We start from the raw sequence: 20,868 nt of genomic DNA, 5'->3' as shown, positions 1-20,868 counted from the left end.
CACTAGGGGTTCGGTGTAGGAGAAGGGGAGGGTGAGGTAGATAGGGAGATAGATAGGAGGGCATGGTTTGCTGGGTGGGGGGGAGATTGAAAAATACCTGATGCGAGAGAGTAAATTTTTGTTGCCCAAGACATGATTGACCATACTTGCACCCTTATTGTGTGGGAAACATGTGGAGATCCTTGAGTGTGGATAGCATGGGAGGCCATTTTGGTGTAATTAATATATCATGAGATTCCCCTAGTTGTAAAAGTTGCCTCCCATAGGCTATAAGGGGTCCAAGACCATCCTTTGAAGTCCTATGAAGGGCCACAATGCTTGAGTCAATCTCTTGAAGGAAAAGGGCATCATTAGATCTGTCATGACGTGGTTGTTGTAAAGCCTTGGCTTGGGCATTGAAGCATCACCCATCCCCCCCCCCCCCCCCCAAAAAAGAAATGACCCTTCCAAGTGTAGAGGAATGATAAATATCAACATATAAGTCAAGTAAAGGGTCCCCATTTGACTCATTATGAAGTGCAAAGGGGTTGGCGAAAGTAGCAAATTGTGATGTAAATGTCTTTGAGGTAGGGGAGTACTCCTTTGGACTTGGATCCACAAGAATTTTGCATGCTTTTTAGAGGTGATTATAGAAACTTTTCTTGAAGGGAGTCATGGATATGGCATGCAACCTCTTCGGACCCTCTCACGCTTTCAAAATGGTGAGTATGTTGTCTATAGGCTAAGGGCGAATAATAGCCTTAAATACTATGTGGTGTCCATTTGGGGCTTGAATGGGTCTTAGTGTGCAAAAGGATGTCATGGGTCCCAAGCACATCACAAAGTAATTATGGATGATCCCCTCCATTGTGACAAGCTTGTCATTTGGATGGCCAAGGAGGGGACCACCTAGGATGGGGAACTCTTGAATAATCTCTCAACTCATAAGGTCTCGAATGACTGCCCAATCACCTTATTTCCTAGCTGCCGTAACCTGTTCTTTTGATTGCCTGAGCTTGACCAATTGGGATCTTGTGAGGTCAACATCTAGAAGATCTTATGAGGGAGGGAGGAGAGTTGTCTCTTAGCTAGAGGAATCTAAAACAATTCCTTGGAGTCCTAAACCAAATGAAGAGTGTTGAGTTGGTGCCAAATCAAGGTTGGCATCCTTCAATTCAAGGGAATCTTGAAAGAAGTGCCATTACTACAGGGTTTGAAGAAGTAGAGCAATAATAGATCATTAGACTATCCGGTTTTATTGAATTTGTCATGCATGCATAAAAATGAGTGTGTTTCTTCAGGGGTATTTTTGAGGAGTTTTCATTTGTTTTACTTTGTATCATGGGGTAATTTTTGATGGTTAGACCAGAAATTCCCAACTTCATTGAATTCATCATATTTGCATATAAATCATCATGTGTCCAATCTCGAGCAAAACATCTGACAAATCCTTTTATTGTGACTGTTAAATAATTTCTGATGTATTTCTGGATATCCCAGCTTTTAATCATGAATTTTAAACCTCATCTCATAACAATCACTGTTCTCAAGTCTTTGCTAAATTTGAATGTCCCTTCTCTTATTCTTTCCCACAGAAGAAAAAATCTAAAGTTTGTGCTGAACAGAAACTTTTTTCCTGTTCTTTTGATCCCTTTCTTTCTTCTTGAGGCATCATGATTCATAGCATCATTGCATTTAAAATTTTCCCTAATGTCCACATTGTTACTGTGTGTGTGTATCTTATGGCTTACGTCATTTTTGAAGAGCTGCACTTTTGTGCCTATTGCTCTTCTGCTATTCTGTTTCAATATATTTTATCTCTATAATATTCATGTTTTGTGCCAGTCAGTTTCTCAATCTAAACTGGGTTTCTGAAATCCAAGATGTCAACTTCTCTGCGAGTTTCACATTAGATGAATACTCCTCTATGTTAAGCAAATACTAAACACCCATATACAGAAAAGTCAAAATTTGATTATTAATTTATTTCGTTGAGACCTCTTGTACTAGACCTGGTGCACATGACAAGCAATTAGAAAGGTTGTCAGCAATTGGTTATGCTCTAACATATAAGATCTCTAGTTTCTTGGCATTATTGTTATCAAAAGATTATCTAATTGTTTAGAAGAACATACTTTGTTCCTATATTCTTTTCAAATTATAGAAGGGGTTCTGTTGATTTAAACCTGAAATCAGCCTCTCTCTGATTTTGGATAGGCAACCTTCTATTCCCTGCAAATTGTGCAGTACCTTTTTTCAGGAGCTATACAAAACCTTCAAAGGATTGGCTTTGTGTTTCTTTTAAGGGGGCACTCTACCTTAAGCCACAATGCAAAATTGTGGATGCTTCCCCTGATTTTTTAGCATTGTCACATTTTGGGTAGATCCTAGAGGGAATGTAAGTCCTGGATTGGGCTTATCTTTTTATTAAATCAACATTTTCTCCATGAATATAGGCTTATCCTTGACATGAATAAAAACCTGGTGTGCTGTGCTCCTTTTCGTGATACCAGGTTCCTTTATTTCCTCGTTTGGCTGATATCTATCAGCACTACATGTAGATATATTGTACGTAGTAGTAAAGGCTAAGCTCATCTTATAATTTTTATCTTTTTATGGTAATTCCATTTAGAGAGATTCAGTGGAATTTGTGACTGAGAATAAGTTTTTTGTCTGACAGATACAAATCTCTGAAGGATTTAAAAGATATTATCTCTCGGAGGGATGAAAACCTGTTGGTCTTGGCTTCTGCGTAAGGCCACCATAAACTCATCTGCTATTCTGCTGTGCATGAGAACTATAGGTTGATGAATGTTGTCTGTAGAAAATACTAAGTGTTTGCACAACACTCATTTTCAGTAGTAGAGCATTCATCGTATATAATTTAAACCAACATCTCTTTTTACTGATTGGTCACACAGATATGAGATGATGGGTTTACATCGGAATCCCCGTCATGGTGTGGACTTTATGGAGTGGGCTCCTGGTACTCATAACTCAACGGCCTTTTATTTGAAGAAAGTTTTGATGCATTGTTTATTATATTTCCTGTTTGCATGCTTTTTTTTTTAATTTACCATTTTTCATAGATACTTAAAGCTTTAAATGAAGACTTTCATTTTCCTTCTTAAATCACAACTGGTGATAGAAAAATGGGAATTGAAGGAACCAGATTCATGGTATATGCGAGATACATGGGGGAATGGTCTGAACCTATTGATAGTGTTCACCAATTCACCAATATATGCAAGATTAATCCAATACAGACATGAATAATGCAACATAAGAGGTAGCCAAAGCCAAACAAGTAACAAGACATTAAATCGAAAATCCTATTTGAGAATGGCACTTTCCCAATACAATGCCAAGACAATGCTTTTCGATGCTGATGATCCTGGAGGGATTATTCCCTCTTATTTATAGAAAACCACCAAGAATATTCTAATAACTACTGTATTCAAATTTCAAAAATATGTCTGTTCATATTCAAAAATATATTGGTTGGAACATCTGTATCCAAAATGGCATTACTACAAGAACTAAATGTGCATATAACAGTTAAATAGAACATAAAGAAGAGAAATAACAATGAGAGATTTTCAAGAGAACGAACATTTACCAAAATAGAAAGTATGTCACTTGTACATCTTGAAATTTCAAAAATCTGACTTTTAACGCAAATTTAGAAATTTCACCTCAACCTTGAGGTTTATCTGTTCTATTTTCAATGAACTTTCAGCATTGGGCTGAATCTGAAATAGTAATTCACAGTAGCAAAGACTTCATTTCACTTTGATCCAATTCACTGTTGAGAAATATAGCTTAGACAGGAACTTCTATACAGGTTCATGTTAATTTTCTAATACCAGATTTGATTTATTTATACCTAGAAATTATTTATTCAATAAAGTCTAATGCTAGAAAATAAAATCGATAGTTTTAAAATTTTTGAATTTTGGAAATTAAAATGCAGTGGAAATAACATAGGGAAATCAATCACATTACAACAGAAAAATTCTGCCCAACACAATCTTCTTTCACATTAAATTACTCAGAAAAATTAGGGCCTAGATCCATAGAGAATACACAGAAAATTACAACTGCTAGAACCCGGAGATAGGGCCCTGAAGATTTTGGGCCTGGGAAATCAGCCTTCTCTACCAGCTAACTCGTCCCCTCTTTCTCCCATCATACAACCCCTGTGCACTAGAAAAAATAGGCCCTTGGGTAATTCGGTCTCCCTCTAGAACTCGGTTCTCCTCTTCAGTAATTCGGCCTGTCGAGTTAAGTGCCATTGAGTGTTGCTCCCTGCTAAACCATGAGATCACCGCTGACCCCAAGCTAAAACAACATCCAGATGTACTCTTCCTATCCACTACACTCTCGGCCCAGTCTAAATATGTATAGCCCTGCAACTACACTCCCCCAACTTTCACATCTCATTCCAAAGTCCACTATACCACGAACATACTTCAACACATGCTTCATTGCCACACATTGAACCTTCCTTGGCTTCACCATAAATTGGATGAGTGTATTTGTTATAGAGACAATTGATAAAACGACGACTATATATATATATATATATATAAAACTGAATGATGATCTTTACAATAAGGGCCCTTGGCTTAAATATAGCATCGATGCCTTTACATGAGGGGTCATGATCTTTTGATTGTGCCCCTTCTTCCTAAATTAATCAGAATTAATATACATTTAATTTTTATACATAACATTGTCTTCCCTTCACAAAATGCATTATCCTCAAAGCATAGGTAATGAGGGATGATGTTGAAGAAAATCTTCTGTTTCCCTAGAAGCATCTTCTTTCAGTAGACTCTTACATTTGATGAGATATTCTTTAATTACTCCTAAACGTAATCGCTTTTCTCTTGTGGCAATGATAACTTCTGGTTCTACTACAACTTCTCCTTTATTATTCAATGTAGGAAGTGTTGTTTGTGTTGTTTGATGTTTTCCCAACATCTTTTTTAAATAGGAAACATGGAAAACATTATAGATGCGGCTTGTTTCAGGTAGTTTCCAATCATAAGCTACTTGACTAATTTTCTTGATAATTTGAAATGGTCCATAGAACTTAGGAGCTAGCTTGTTCTTTCCTTCTTGTTTTAATGATAGCTGTTTGTAAGGTTGGAGCTTGACATATACCCAATCTCCTTTGCTAAGTTCTCTTTCTGATCTATGTTGGTCAACTTGCTGCTTCATATGGTTCCTTGCAATATTTAGGTTCTCCTTGATCTTTTACTGTTGGAATCTTTATATCATTTATGGACAACTCCTTCCATTTAGGAGGTTCATAACTGTAGAGAGCTTGAAATGGTGTCGTTTTTACTGAAGTGTGATAAGTGGAGCTGTACCACAATTCTGCCAAATGTAACCATTCTGACTATTTGTTCTGTATGTCTATTACAAAAAAACGATGATATGCTTCCAAATATTTATTGACAATTTTAGTTTACCCATTTGTTTGTGGGTAGTAGGCTTAGCTCATGTTGAGGGATGTCCCAATTTGTTTGTGGGTGGTAGGCTTAGCTCATGTTGAGGGATGTCCCAATTTGTTTGAAGAAATCCCTCCGGAAGTTTCCCTTAAATTTGGCATCTCAATCACTAATAATGATCTTTGGAAATCCATGCAATTTGTAAATATTTTTGCAAAATATTTCGGCAATTGCTGAATCTAAACTTTTTATGCCCATGAAGTGTGCATATTTAGTGAGTCAGTCTACAACCACAAAGATTTTATCCTTCCCGTTCGACATGGGTAGCCCATCAATGAAGTCCATCGCTATTTCTTCTCATTTCTGGTTTGGGATATGCAGGGGGTGGAGAAATCCTGGTGTCAAACTCTTTTCATTTTTGTTTCTTTGGCATTTATTGCATTTTGCCACATATTTTTGAATTTCCTTGTACATCCCTTTTCAAAAAAATGATTGGCATGTATTATAGTAAGTTTTGAAAAATTCCACATGTCTAGCTGCTAGTGAATCATGACACTCCTTCGGAACCTTGGTTTTGAATTTGGAAGTGGGACTTAGATAAATTTGTCCCTTATACCAAAGGATGTCATTCCTCCATTTAATTTTTGAATTTTGAGTAGGATTATTGATTAGGTTATATGTCTGGATTCTTCACGTATTCACTTCGAATTTCATCTAACCATTTTGGGACTATAGTTGAGATTGCAAGTAATGATGGGTCTTCGTCTTTTCGAGATAGAGCATCAACTACAACATTGCCTTTACCCTTCTTATCGAGAATTTCTAAATTAAAGGTAGCTATTTTCTCCAACCTTTTTTGTTGTTCTGCCAAAAGTGTTTTCTGTTGTAAAAGGTATTGCAGGCTATTGTGATATGTATGTATCAAGAATTTGCTTCCTAGAAGATATTGTCACCATTTAGTTAGGGCATGAATGATAGCAAGCATCTCTTTATCATATGTTGATTTCAAACGTTTCCTCTTATTTAACTTTCTACTCTCAAAAGCTATGGGATGACCATCTTGCATTAATACAAAATCCAAACCTGGAGCTAGTTAAGGACAAGTCCAAGTAGGAGTCAAAGAGAAGCAGTCACCAAGAGCATTATGTCAACAAGTCTCCATGATCTCTGCTGTTCCTCCTTTGCCATTATATGGGCCTATTCATTGACAAATCATAGTCCAGATCTACAACATATGAAGAAGGTTGATAAGGTATCTCTTCAACACTAAGGACTTGTTGAATATCAAATGTGCGACAATGAGAAAGGTTGGCTTTGTTCTTGTTTAAAAGAAAATCAGTCTTGACCCTCATTAGGGCACCATAATACACCCTCATCTCTATGTTTTGAAGACTTGCGGAGGAAGAAAATTCTTCTGTTGGTACCTGATATTGGATCCTCTCTTATAAAGGACTAAGAGTTGTCTTATCCCTGCTGAAGAGTTAGTAAGTATTGTATGTTCATAATTTTAAGACCTATTCTCAACCTTGGGTTTCTTTAGAAGCTTTGACAACGACAATGAATGATTGCTATTGCCATTCTATCCATGATTTTTAATGAGCCAAATTATATTTCCTAAAGCCTAATTACATCGACGATTCCGAGTCTAATTGCAGTAGTCAAATTACGACTGCAACTCTCTTTCCTTTGCCATGGTCCATTAAGTATTCATATTTATCTGTCAAAGAAAATTAAGCCGACCTATGCCAGTTCAAGAATGAAGCATCTGTAGCTGAATGTTTTAATCTCACTCTTCAGATTGGCCTATGACATGAGGTTTCGTTGTTGTATTTTCTTTCTAACATCAGCTTCAGGACTCTTGCAACTGTTATCTTTACAGGGCATCTCTAATAATCGTTCTTTGGCATCTCTCCAATAAGCTTTGTGAAATCGTTCTTGATGATAATGTCTACAAAACTCTCGCATATAATGGCATGGGCTTTGATCTTGTAATAGCAATGATCTCAGGCACTAATCTCGCACACCTATGAATTCGTCTCCCTATATGGTGCAAGTTTGTTAGCAAATGGAAACTACCAATGTACAAATCAGTGAAGCTTCAAATGATCATTCATGACATGTTTGTGTAATCCAATGTATTGATAAGTGAGAAGGTTGTATTGAAGGTGTGAATTGTATCAACTTTCATCTCGGTATAGCTCATCTCGGACTAGCATAATCAGGCGATAGCTACTGTAAAGCATTGTCATATGCAGGCCCGTAGCATCTGTGAGTGATTTATATATATATTTTGCAAAATATTGTGAAGTTCATGGAGAAGTATATAACTGCAGCCATGCAGTATTTACGAAATAAAGGACTTTTGTTTATTGCACTGACATCTGCTATATTGAGTTCAACTGAAAAGCCATTGCTGTACCCAGACCAAGCTCAAGCAAGCACTAACAAAAGATATCATCCCCATTTTGAGTACAGTTCCAAAACCAAAAGAGACAACAATCTTATATATTGAAGCAGATTTTGGAGGTAAGCTTTCTCTATCTGAAGGTTACAAGAATGTTGTATTGCTCAAAGGATGGCAAATACTTTCTTTGTGAAGGATTATTGTGCACTAAACTGAAGTCTACATCTTGAAATTCAGTACTAAGTTCATCTGGACAAGTCCCTCATTAATGCAGTGTCAGGGATAGCTAATATGCAGAAAATAAGTGGCTCCAGTACTTTGGTACCTTTCATATTAAAGGAGTTTAATCTGACAGTATGAATCTAAAGACAGATTGACATCAGTAAGAGCAACTGCTAGGGTTTGTCATAACCTATGAAGTACAAATGTAGCAGACAGTAAGAACAGTGATTGCAGTGAAAGATTTTTTATACATATAGTACTGTAGTCTTGTCCACAAACGAAGTTGTGAACAAGACAGTCAGTCTTTTAAGTTATCCTCTATGAAGAATCTACAGGGATCATCTAGTAAAAGAAATTACAGCAACTCTGACAAGGAATGTAGCTCATCTGGAGCACTTATTTTGAGGATCATCTAGAAGAAGAAGCGCTTGGCAGAGTAGATCAATCTCTTCAGATATACCTTGAAGAAGGCACACATCAGACACTATGTATTAACAATATAATAAGTTGGACACCTTAATTTTGACATCCGGGTTGCACTATCAGTTGTTTCGTGAGGAAAGATCATGTTTGAGGGCTAGATGATCACCTTAAGAGGAAGCTATTAAAGCCCCTGGATTAATAGCCTGTTGCAAATGGTTGCATATTGGACAAAGTTACCCCTCTCCATATTCAGAAGGAGCTATGAAGCTGAATATAGCCTAACAAGATTGATGAAGTCTGCATAACTGTCTGAAGCAAGACTTCAGAGGGAGCCACAGAATCCTTGGTAAACTGTATAAATGAATATGGCACATAGATCAAAAGCAGAAGGATGGGAAAAGTAAGAAGGAGCAATGTTTGAAAATGCAGCTTTAAAGATGTTTGTTATACGATTTTCAAAGCCTAAACAAAAATTCTTGATACACTGTTCCCTGCACTAGACCTCATGAAATGGAGTAACCATTGATCCCTGGTTTTCTTAACAAACACCTATCACATGCTTCTAGGTCAAGCTATGAATGTGCCTCATTTAATGAAATCTATCTGCTTCTAGTAATCAGAAATTCATTGCCAGAATATGAGACTCCTTGGACATTCTGATACTATCTTGGTTAGAAGAAAGATGAGTAAAAAGGAGTACATCTAATCGTAATGAGAAGCTAAATGCATGGCTTATGATGGAGCCTGTTGATAAGCTATTTGAGGATGTGCTGGAAATCACCATTGCATATTGAGATTCATTTTTAGAGAATCATATTGGCACCAGGTATCACTTTATTCAGGGTATGTTACAACAGGGAGCAATCAAGCTCCTACATTGCAGATGGATGTACAGGTTATCTACATCCTCTCAAACCCTCTTGATCAAGTTTTCTCAAAAGGAGACTGGGATTCTGGGAGAGACCCTACTATGAGGGTCCCGATTGTACATTGAGATTTGAAAGACTAGTAAGAAGGAATAAGATCAACATGTACAAGAAGCTGAGGATTGCTAAGTATATACATCTGTAATGTTGTTGAATAGAGCTATGATGCTCCCATCGATCTAAATTTGATTTTCAGAAAGCAGCTTAGTACTATTCCTTATATGAAGGGATTCTTGACTAAATATTGAGCTCTGGGAGCTCTTGGGTACTTATTGAGCTATGAGCGACCACAGGGTGAGTGGTTCACCTTCCCCTCTGATACCCCATGATGGTTGACATGTGTGTAGGGTGAGTGGTTCACCTTCCCCTACGATTGGAGACACATGTATGTAGGGTGAGTGGCTCACCTTCCCCTATTGTTGATGACATATGCATAGGATGAGTGGTTCACCTTCCCCTACTGTTGATGACATATGCATAGGATGAGTGGTTCACCTTCTCCTATGGCATAAGAGCAGGATGAGTGGTTCACCTTCTCCTGCAGATACCCAAGTGAGAGATTCATATAGGCATCTGTTGACATGTTGGTGGGACGTGGTTCATCCTTTCCCCACATGTAGGATGCTCACTCCCTACGATTAGTGGTTGACATGTCGGTGGGACGTGGTTCATCCTTTCCCGACGTGTAGGATCCTTCCTACGATTGATTGTTGTAACCTATGTTTGTAGGACATGGTTCATCTTTTCCCTACTCTCGATGATTTGCATATGTAGGATGTGGTTCGTCCTTTCCCTATGTGTGATTGTGACGTGTGATTGTAGGATGTGGTTCGTCCTTTCCCTGCGTGTGATTGTGATGTGCGATTGTAGGATGTGGTTCGTCCCTTCCCTATGTGTGGTTGTGAGCGGGATGTGATACATTCTTTCCCTTCTATTGATTCAGTATCATCCTACCCATGTAGTCCGGGACACATGGGAAGTACCTCTCATCTGGCCAATGAGTTGGGAAAATTGTTTAGGGACCATAGAACTACCAATGGATGTACCGGGTACTGCCGTACTCCCTATGACTAAGATGCTTGGTGTTTTTCAACTTGATCTGGAATCAAGTCTGATTGAGGTTTTACCTCTGGACTAACTTTTGTCAGTGGAGAGTGGTAAGGTCTTGTGACTCACTCCCGATAAATTCTTCTTCATTATTACTTAGTGTTCAACAGAGTAGAGCAAAGTCGAGATACAAAGATGGTTCATGATGGCATGGTGATCAGTGACATAACTATTGGTTTGATAGGTGGAATTCTCCCTAGTTGAGAGGGAGTGTTAAAATTGACAACTAGGGCCAAATCCCACTTTGGACAACTCCTTTGAGGAAGATAATTGTGGCATTGAATTCCTCTTTTCGAGAGGACCAAAATGGACCTAAAGAACACCAAATTTGGATAAGGGAAAATATTTAGTTATTTAAAAGAAATTCTACAAGTCATGACTTTATTAAGGTGGGAAAATTGAAAATTTGAAATTCAACCAAGAGTCAAGGTCGGCTTCACTTTCATAAGGACAAATGGTTATATATATAGGTGTCCTCTATTCTCATTGGACACATTGTTTGGGCATAAATTACAAGAGTTACAATTCCTTAATAATGAGGTTCTTTGGAACAAGAAAGTGATGAATAGAGAATGGAAGATCTTGATCTTGGAACTTCACATGTGAGAGGGCTTCCAAAGTATGTGCTTGGTCTCCCTCCTTTTTTTACTTGAATTTGTCCTCAAGACCACCTATAGGACAGCAAGAGAGAAAATTAGCTTGAATGATAAGTAGAGTTGAAAATGTATAAATAAAATCAAGTGCATGGGATGAAAAATTTATGGTGTTAGACACTAATAAAAAATCTACTTATAACACAATGGATTCCTCACTAGAACAACTCATATAAACTGCCTTAATGAGTAAAAGTTGGGGATTAAAACCAACACTTAGCCTCTATTGCTAGATAAAATCAATACTTGCACAAATAAGAAAGGAAAATATATTTTTTTTTTAGATATGGAATAGAAGCATAGGGCTCATGAAACCCGCTTTCAATATGTCTTTAATATCCTTGGAGAATTCCTTGATTGTGTGGCTTGTGAGCTCCTTGAGATCTATGGAGTTGGATGGTCCAACTGAAGACTTCCTCTAATGCCAAAGGGATTTAGTAACCTGTCCTTGAACACAAGAAATACTTGCAATACAATTGTTAGTGCAAAGGAGTCTTGTCATATAGAGGCAAGGTTGAATTTGCTGTTCAACCGAGAACAACAAATTGCAACAATGCACAAGATATGGCAAGGTCAAAGGAGATTGTAAATAATTACAAATCTCCCCTCCCTAGACAGTAATGCCCTTAGGCAGTGCACAAAACCAATTTGATTGCTATGTAAAATTCAATGGAAAGAGATCATAGCATGAAAAAAACATCAATGGAACATATTACCTCATCCACAAGTAATAGAACCACAACACCAAGAAATATCCCCCAAAGACATTATTTCAATAGCAATTCCAGCATAGTAGCAATAAACACAAGCGTCCAACCATGGGCAAATGAGAGGTCTCCTGGTGGATTTATACAAAAATGGGAGAAAATCCCAATGACAAGTGGACAAGAGATGGAGATCCCAAGAGAATTTCGAATTCCAAGTGTGAGAGCATCAAACCAAGTGTGAGGCTGATTCTTGGCAAGTGGACAATGTATTCTCCTCATTTCTCATGTGCAAAATCGAGTTCACTTGTGTAGATGCCAAGTGTAAAAACAATTGGGTGAGAGGGAGAGCAATCCCCACAAAATCTTCAACTAAACTGCTGCTCTTTGACACCTCTGCAAATTGTACCCAATCTGCCCCCTATTTCTGCATCTCAACTGTTGTAGAAGCTGCCAGCGTAAAGGGAAATCTGCTATGTGTATGGCATGAGGGTGAGGGCTGCGTACAGGTGTATGTGGTGTGAAGAATAATGGAAACAAGACTCCACGATTTTTCTCAACAAAATATCCCATCAAACTATGTGTTGATCCTCCATGAGAAAATCGAGCTGTCAAGTCATAATTGATCCCTTAATTTTGGCCCATAAAATCGATTTGTTGAGTGAATTAACTTCTGATGACGTGTGATGCAATATCACCCTTCCAACTTGTCCTTTAAATTGCCTTTTTACTTGAGTGATTTTCCAACTCATTTCCGACATGTGGTAGTATTTATTTTTGTCAACTTATTTAATTTTTTGACAATTTATTTCTAATTTACCCACTAGTCTTAGGAAAAGTGAGTTTTGAGGGGCTAGAAGTGATTCTTTTACCCCTCAAAGTATGTCCTAGAAGAATGTTGAGGTGGAGAGGTCTAAATTTGATTACTCTGTCACCCTCAACATCTTTTGGCATCACATTGTTACATTTTACATAAAAAATAATTAAAAAATCTTGTCTTGCGGGAAACTCTTAATCAGTGTGGAAAAACTCTGCAAAAAATCGGGATTAAATCCTAAAATTGCGATTTTTTCACCAAAACAATTTAATCCGCTGATTTTTTGCCGACTTTTTCTGAAATGAAAAATTCGCGATTTATTCATTTTATGCCCGATTTTATCGGGAGTCGACCCAAAAAGTCGGCCGTCCTCCCAGGCCGCGGATAAAGAGGCCGAAAAGGCCGAAAATGATATCATTTGCTTCTGTTTTTTCTCCCATTCGGCGCTGTGGAGATTCATAGCTGTTTGCCATTGCCCTAGAGGAGAATATTTGTGAGTTTTGTGGTGGGGATTTGGAGATTTGTCCACTACTCAACGTGAGAGATTCAAAGTGCCGAATTGCTGCTGCCAGGTATGTATTTTAATTTCTCTCTTAGTTTTTTTTACACAAATGGCTTCTTAAATCTTTCTATAATTCTCTATAATTCTATTAGTTTGTTTATATCTTATTTTTGCCTAGAATTTTGAAAGGGAAACATTGTTTAGAATCTAGATTGAAGCAAAACTTCAACTTTCAAGAATAAAATGACAAAAATTCAAACCCTTGTTTATTGAATCTGAGTGTTTTCAAGTGACTGAGAAGAGGCATTTAAAATCTAAAATCAACTATTGCATTTGTGTTTGCTTCTTATGTGATGGGAAATTTTTATTTGTTTCAATTTTTTTTTGTGCCCAGGTTTAAATTCAAGTTCAAAGTTTAAAACAAAATGCCAAGGCTTTTGGACGCTATGTGGGAATATGGTGAACCTGATACTATACATGAATCTGGGGGGATCAATAGAATGTATTTGACTTGCAAGTTGTGTGGCAAGCATATGTCAGGAGGTATCAACAGATTAAAATTCCATTTGGGGCAAATTCCGGGGCAAAATGTTGACCTTTGCCCAAATACAACTCCAGAAATCATCCGACGGGCCATTCAATCGTTGATGGATAAAGAGGAGGGAAAAGACACTAGGGTAGCACTAAAATTCCAACTTGTAGGGGCCTCAAGAGTGGGGGGAATTGAGAGTGGTAGTGCTTCTTCAACATCACCTTCCTCACCCATATGTCCCAACCCCTCATCTATCTCATCTTTTTTTGTTCCTAGAACCACACTTGTGCACAACCTAGCATCAAATCAACACTTTAAAAAAAGGAAAAGGTAGAAGCTGACAGGTTGGTCAGTAAGTGTCTTCTATGGAGTGATGTTCCTTTCAACATTGCTAAGACAAACCCATTTACCAACCTATGTTTGATGCTGTTGCTGTCGTTGGACCGGGGTACAAAGCCCCCACCTTTGCAAAATTGAGAGGGCCTCTTCTTCAAGATGAAAAGACTGATTGCACTTATAGATTGGAGGAGTTTAGGGCATCATGGTAACAAACTGGATGCACAGTCATGTCAGATGGTTGGACTGACCAGAAGGGTAGGACCCTTCTTAACTTCTTGGTTAGTTGTCCCAAGGGGACAATGTTTATGAACTCTGTTGATGCATCTGCACGCATTAAAGATGCACGTACATTATGTGAGTTGTTGGACCTCTTCATTTAGGAAGTAGGCCCAAGCAATGTTGTCCAAGTCATAACGGACAACGCTGCAAATTTTGTTGCAGCTGGCAAGTTGCTTATGGAGAGGTATCCTAACTTGTTTTGGACACCTTGTGCTGCTCATTGCATTGACTTGATGATGTTGGAGGATATAGGTAAGATTCCTATTGTGAGGGATATTGTTGAATCATCTAGGAGCATAACAAAATTTATATATAATCATGCATCTATACTTAGCTTGATGAGAAAATTCACCAAAAACAAAGAGTTGGTGCGTCTTGCCATTACACGATTTGCCACTACTTTCATATCTCTTCAGTCTCTGTTGAATTCTGTGTGGGATGTGAAGAGCATGTTTCTTTCATTGGATTGACGTGCTTTATCTATTAGCCACAAACCAAAGGGAGAGGGTATATGCAGACTAGGTTCATATGATAAGAGCTTTTGGGCAGGAGTAGAGGAGGTGTGTGCCATTTTAGAACCTTTGGTAAGGGTTCTTCGGTTGGTTGATGGAGACAAGCCCGCAATGGGCTACTTGTATGAGGCCATGGATAGGGCCAAAGAAGCTGTTCGTGCTTATTATGAAGATAGGGAGACGAGGGGTTAGAGAAACAACAGGTCATATGGAGAGTGATTGATGAGCGATGGAACAATACCCTCCATCGCCCCATTCATGCTGTAGGTATCTACCTCAACCCCGCATTTTCTTACGCCTGTGGTTTCAGATTTGATGCTGAGGTGATGGATGGATTCTTCACTTGTGTCGAGAGGATGGTGTCATCTGAGCAAGAATGTGAAGATATTTCTAAAGAAATGGAGGTATATAGGATGGGAGGTGGCACATTTGGTTTTACCATGGCTATTAAGAATAGGATGACCAAAATGCTAGGTAAGCTTCAGTTTGTTTCAAACTTTCAAGTTTAGAATTTCAATGTTTTTTTTTATGTTTCTCATTTTTCTTTTAACTTGTAGATGCTTAATGGACAAACTATGGTGCCAGAGTACCCCATCTCCAAAAGCTTGCCATTCGAGTGCTTAGCCAAACATGTAGTTCCTCTGGGTGTGAGCGCAACTGGAGTGTATTTGACAAAATACACAGCAAAAGTGCAACAGGTAAAAAAAATTCAAATTAAATTTTTTGAATTCATTGTACTGATTTACAATCTATGACCCTAATATAGATTGGAGTCCCAATGCCTCAATGACATGGTCTAGATCTACTACAATCTTCGATTGTGGGTGAGACAACTTTAGACACCTACTGATGTGGAAGCCATCTCATTGGACAATATTGATGCCACCGCTGCATGGAGGGTCGAGACTGAGAGCCTGATCATGGACTCGATCCTGGATTGGTTAGGTGTGGATCTAGAGGAGGTAGCAGTTGCAGGGGAGGGAGAGCCAGAGGTAGAGGAGGAGGACCAACATTAGGGTTAGGAGGCAGAGCTAGTTGAAGATGATGAGGAGGTGAAAACATCTAGGATGGGCAGCAACAACATAGGACAGAGGCCACCTCTTCCATTGGCTTCTAGAGGACGACTGACTCCATTTGTATTTCCAGGGGCTGGGCCTTCTTCCTCTAGAGGAAAAGGCAAAGCCCTATTCCCGTAAAAGGGGAAGAGAATCTCAGCGACTGATTACTTTATGACTTTTAGATGACTCATGATATACATTTATTATATTTTTTGTTGATATTTTGACTCTTGACAGTTAAGACTCAGACAAGACTCAAGATTCAAGATTCGATTCACTATTTTGATATGTGATGTAGCACTAGACTTCATATACATATTATATATTAGCTTTCTTTACATGTTTATGTGGAAATGCATTTATTTGATGTTGTGGATACTCTAGATGTTAAAAAAAATTAAAAAAATGAATATTTTTGTGTTTTTTTAATTTTGCCTACTTTTTCAAAAACCTCCTGACTTTAACGAGTTTTTCAACTTTTGGACCCTTGCTAATTTAATCTTGACTTCGAATTTTTCCACATTGCTCTTAATTATTAAAAATTCCTATCCAGACTTAGTCAAATTCCACGAAATTGCAGAGATGACATTAAGGTGAACCTAAGACATGATCTTCAAGCTATCGCCCCAACTTTGGGGTATGCAGTGAGTGAAAAACTAAGAAAATTATGCGCTGCTAAAAAGTGGGAATAATTAACAAAGTAAAAAAAACACTCCAAGGTGTACTCGCACGCTGATCGAGTCTTAAGCATCCTAGGTTTGTTACATAGCTTTATTCATCATGCTATTGACATTTATACAGTATCCCCGCAGGCTTGTGAAATTTGAGGACTGAAGAAGAAAAGAAGAAGGAGAACGCGACTGGAAGGCCCTGCTGACTTCTGAACTTCAAAAAAATTATTGTACACTTTGTGTCATGGGCATGGAGTCTTCATAATATATGCCAAGTGCAACTTAGCATTGAATAGTGGATTTATGAGTGTGTGGAATATCTTGCACAACCCTATCAAACCTAACATTAAACTCATTTATTACTTCATTTTCCTTTCTTTTAATTTCAAATAAGGTATTTAATAAAAATCAAACATCTATCTATTGAAAAATTTATCATGCAATTGTTGTTATGTGCTAATACTATTAAATGGGAGACGTTGAAATCATCTAGAAGTATTATTTTTCAAAGAAAGAGCAAAACATTTAAGAACGTTGTCCAAATGAGTAACTTTCATTGTTGATAAACTCTTAACAAAATCATACCAATATTCCCTAGCTTCTACGGACTGATCCCCAATAAATGAAGTTCATTCTTTAAATGAATCTGGGAGATCATGGGGTTGATCAACTATGTTTGAAAAGTTAAATGGCTTATAAAAATTATTCAACCAAGGAGTATCAATTGTGATTGATTCTGTTTCAACAAATAAGTCTTTTAATGCAACATGTCTAAATATGCAATGTGATTAAGTTCCCTAGCTTTAGTTCTATATATTTTTTTTTTGATAAAATAACTCGTGCTTAGGAACAAAGACCTGCGTACTTTATATTGTACCTTTTTGATGTAATGGTTTTAGATCAATGTTGCATGATCTGTTCGGCCCCCAAGGATCAGGAGGCAGAACCGCATCCCATATGGTTCTGCCATTGGTCCTCCAGTGGAACCGCAGATTCAATAATCAGATCCACGGTTTTGCCATTTTTTGGCGATTCCTAGAAAATCGGATTCGCGGGGGCCTGGTCCACGGTTCCGATTGCCCGATTCATGGATCTGGAAAGGATCGACTGTGGATCCGTGGAGGTTCAGGCATGTATCCACCATGGATCCGAGAGAAGGTCTACAGTTCACACGGTTCCACGAGGCTTTTTTGTTGTTGTTGGAAATTTCAAACTGTTATGTGAAGAACTATGCTTTTCGAATACTCCCAAGGTGCCCCTTAATGTTCCCTAGACACTTCCTAGATGCTCCCTAATGGTAATGCTAAATTCTTAAACTAAAAGTGACATTCTTCTTTATCTTTCATTTTCATCCTTTTACGAATTTTTAACATTACCATGAAATGGCTCAGGATGTTTGAGGGTGGTACCAACCTCATCAAACTTCATATGTAGAATATAGAATTTCATATCCCATTTAAAATTCAATAGACTTAATAGTCTTCAAGATCAATGGGATTGTGGCATTTCATTGGATCATATCATGTATGAGGGCATGCGATTGGCATTTAATCAAGAGCCTTTGAGCCCTATATGTACCCCAGTCTTGGTGTTGTTGATTGTTGAACTCCTTTGTCATGGCCTTAGCAAAAATGTACCCTTCACTCAAGTCAAAATCATTGATCAGGCCTGTTAAGCTTTCTTTACCATATTATAAGGCTTGGATTAGGCCGTTTGATGAAAATTGGGCAATGTTGACTAATATCCCTAGAGAATCGAAGTAGAGACAAAGGCTAGACAAGAGAAGAGGAATCTAGATTCTAGATGGTTGACGCTGGAATAATTAATCATTGATGTATAATGGACGCCATATCTATCTTGATTTATGTACAAATATGCATGTTTTCATGTCTTCTACAACTAATTTGGTATTTTGGATGTATTTTTTTGAATATAAATGCAAAAAAATATAACACACACACACACACACACACATATATATATATAGTAGACAATTCTGAGATGCTTCGCTTCCTAGATTTTTGGGACATGACGTTTCTGCAGATCCTCTTCCCAAAAACGTCCCCGCTTCGTGCAACATTGGTTCAAATGGAGTCGCTAGATGAAATCTTGCAAGTTATTCCTCGAACAATAATTTCATCAAGTATAAGTACAAGTGGAAAAATTACTAGGGTGATGTTGTGTACAACTAGAGCTAGAAGTCCTCCTCTTCGGAAGCAACGCCAAAAATTGTTACTGATCGACTTTGCAGGGTTGCTAAGGTCCTTGCAACCTGTTAAGATTGACACACATAGGACAAGTTCCCACTGTCACCTTGGCACAAGTCCAGGCTTTTTAAACCCAACTTCCTCCTGAAAGGCTATGGGAGAATTCCCTTAAATGGGCTTCACCTAACCAAAGATTGATCAGTGTCTTATATGGGGTTTTGGGTGACAAAGGAGTTAAGTATTTGTTGTAATGGTGATCTAGAAACATAAAATATGCAGAAAATAAACACAGACCAATAATGTAAATCTCTCAAAGTTGAAGATAAATAGCATGTAAATAGTCCAAATGAACTAGGAATTAATATACTTACCAATTCTATAAGTTTTTTTTGATTTGGAGTTTTGATAAGAGGGGTTTCTGCATTAATTTGTTTTCTTTCCTATGAATGCAGATTGTAAAATATACGGAAAAACACAACAAACAACAAAAATATCCCCTTAATAGTGCCACCTAATAGTGTGTAGGCATTCTAAATTGAAGATTTAGGGGTGGGGAAGTTAGGAGTTGGATGTGGATGATCTTAAATCACTCAGCCTCAAACTTGCTACAGAAATGAATTTCCAACAAGCCAGAAATTCAATTGCAGAGGTCTTGGGGTCAAAACCCCACTTGGTGAAAACTCATAAATAATTTCCATTAAGGAGATAAGAGTTTTAATGGTCAGAATTGATTGATTTAGCTTGAAATAAAAGATATTAACTAGGAAAATCAAATTGGCAACTAACTACAAGGTTCTTATGATATAAACTTAATCAAAAGGACCCTTGTACCTTGAATTTTCTGCAAAATGATATTGCTATAATTTATTGCAGATCTGCAAGATGTAACTCAACATACCCCTGAAGATAATGTATATGAAAGTTCAAATCAAAATATATTGACACTTGGTTTGGATCTAATTTTATTGCTCAAAATCCCAAGGGTTACTAGCTAAATTATGACAAATTTTTAAAAGCAAGTAGTAAACTATGCTAACTAAAACAGAAAATTAAAAGTTTTGGATTTTAAAACAAAGTTTGGTTGTTGAGAAATGACATACCTTGGCCACAACTTATCTTCTATATTGTTAGTTGTGAATCACAATTACATGTAAGTTGACCATGTACTTTGGACAGTCAGGTGGGATTGTACTCAAGAAGAATGTATCGACCCCACCTATGTAAAACTCTCCACAACGTTCTGGAGCCAACTAAGAAGAGCGGCCTTTAGCAAGATGTCTCCAATCTTCAGGTTGACTGCATAGGGAAAGATCTTCACTTGGTTGAAGCTATCCCCTATAAGGATTGGTCCAACTCTTGGTTTCAACTTGCTCCACCTAGAACGAGAGCAATGAAGAAGACTAGTGCCTTGTTCACCCTCTCCACATGGCTATGTAACCCCTCAATGAACCGTCCCTCCAAAATTTGTGTAGTCCCTACTAGTTATGAATTATTTTATTAAAGGCCTTGTTACAACACATATCAAGAAAACATTAATTAGAAGAACGAACCCACACAATAGAGACAGAGTGTTTGCAAAAATGAAAGTTCTAAATTATGGCATATATTGATCTCACGATTCAATAACTAATTGAAAGAGAGGGGCTTGTCTTTTATAGTTTTCTTTACATGACTACTTAATTGCTATTTCAACTACTCCCTTGGAAAATAGTATTACTTGTCATCAACATGTTAGAGACTAAGTAAAAATTCATTAAAATATTTCATTACATTGCTTTTTCCAAGTTAGGGAGTTCAATTTGGTTCTTATGGCCCTTAGAAGTCCAACATTCCACTTGCATTGATCTCGGAAAATGAATAGGTGAAGGGAGATGGTCCAAAGATGCTCAACATTCCACTTTGTATGCTTAACGTTCCATCGTAAGCTAGCTTAGGTAGTTCGACTTGCTTGGAATGTACTTGAATTAGTCCTCTCGAAGTTTGATTTGCTTGCTTGAAAGGTTCATTGACTTTACACCAGCTAGTTTTCTCTTCATGTGCCACCATACGGTCTTGTTGACCTCCAGTGCTCACC

General features: G+C 37.7%; 1 protein-coding gene across 2 annotated transcripts in view; it reads left to right on the top strand.

Annotated features, from left to right (window-relative positions):
• The window catches only part of EMB2729 (Alpha amylase family protein), a 421,581-nt gene that overhangs the window by 6,871 nt on the left and 393,842 nt on the right, over window positions 1-20,868 (top strand). Inside the window, exons 2-3 of one of the 2 annotated variants that reach the window (XM_089421555.1) lie at window positions 2,660-2,731; window positions 2,901-2,965. The exons of the other annotated variant lie outside the window; for it this stretch is intronic. Coding sequence (XP_089277681.1) covers window positions 2,660-2,731; window positions 2,901-2,965 — 137 coding nt within the window. The remainder of the gene's footprint in view (window positions 1-2,659; window positions 2,732-2,900; window positions 2,966-20,868) is intronic. 2 annotated transcript variants of the gene reach the window in all.

This window comes from Pinus tabuliformis, chromosome 6 (genome assembly GCF_031772625.1).
Source record: "Pinus tabuliformis cultivar Carrire ecotype Pingquan chromosome 6, CPIR1, whole genome shotgun sequence".
Lineage (NCBI taxonomy): Eukaryota > Viridiplantae > Streptophyta > Pinopsida > Pinales > Pinaceae > Pinus > Pinus tabuliformis.
The sequence above is the reverse complement of the archived record's forward strand: the minus strand, read 5'-3'. Positions and strand labels throughout refer to the sequence as shown.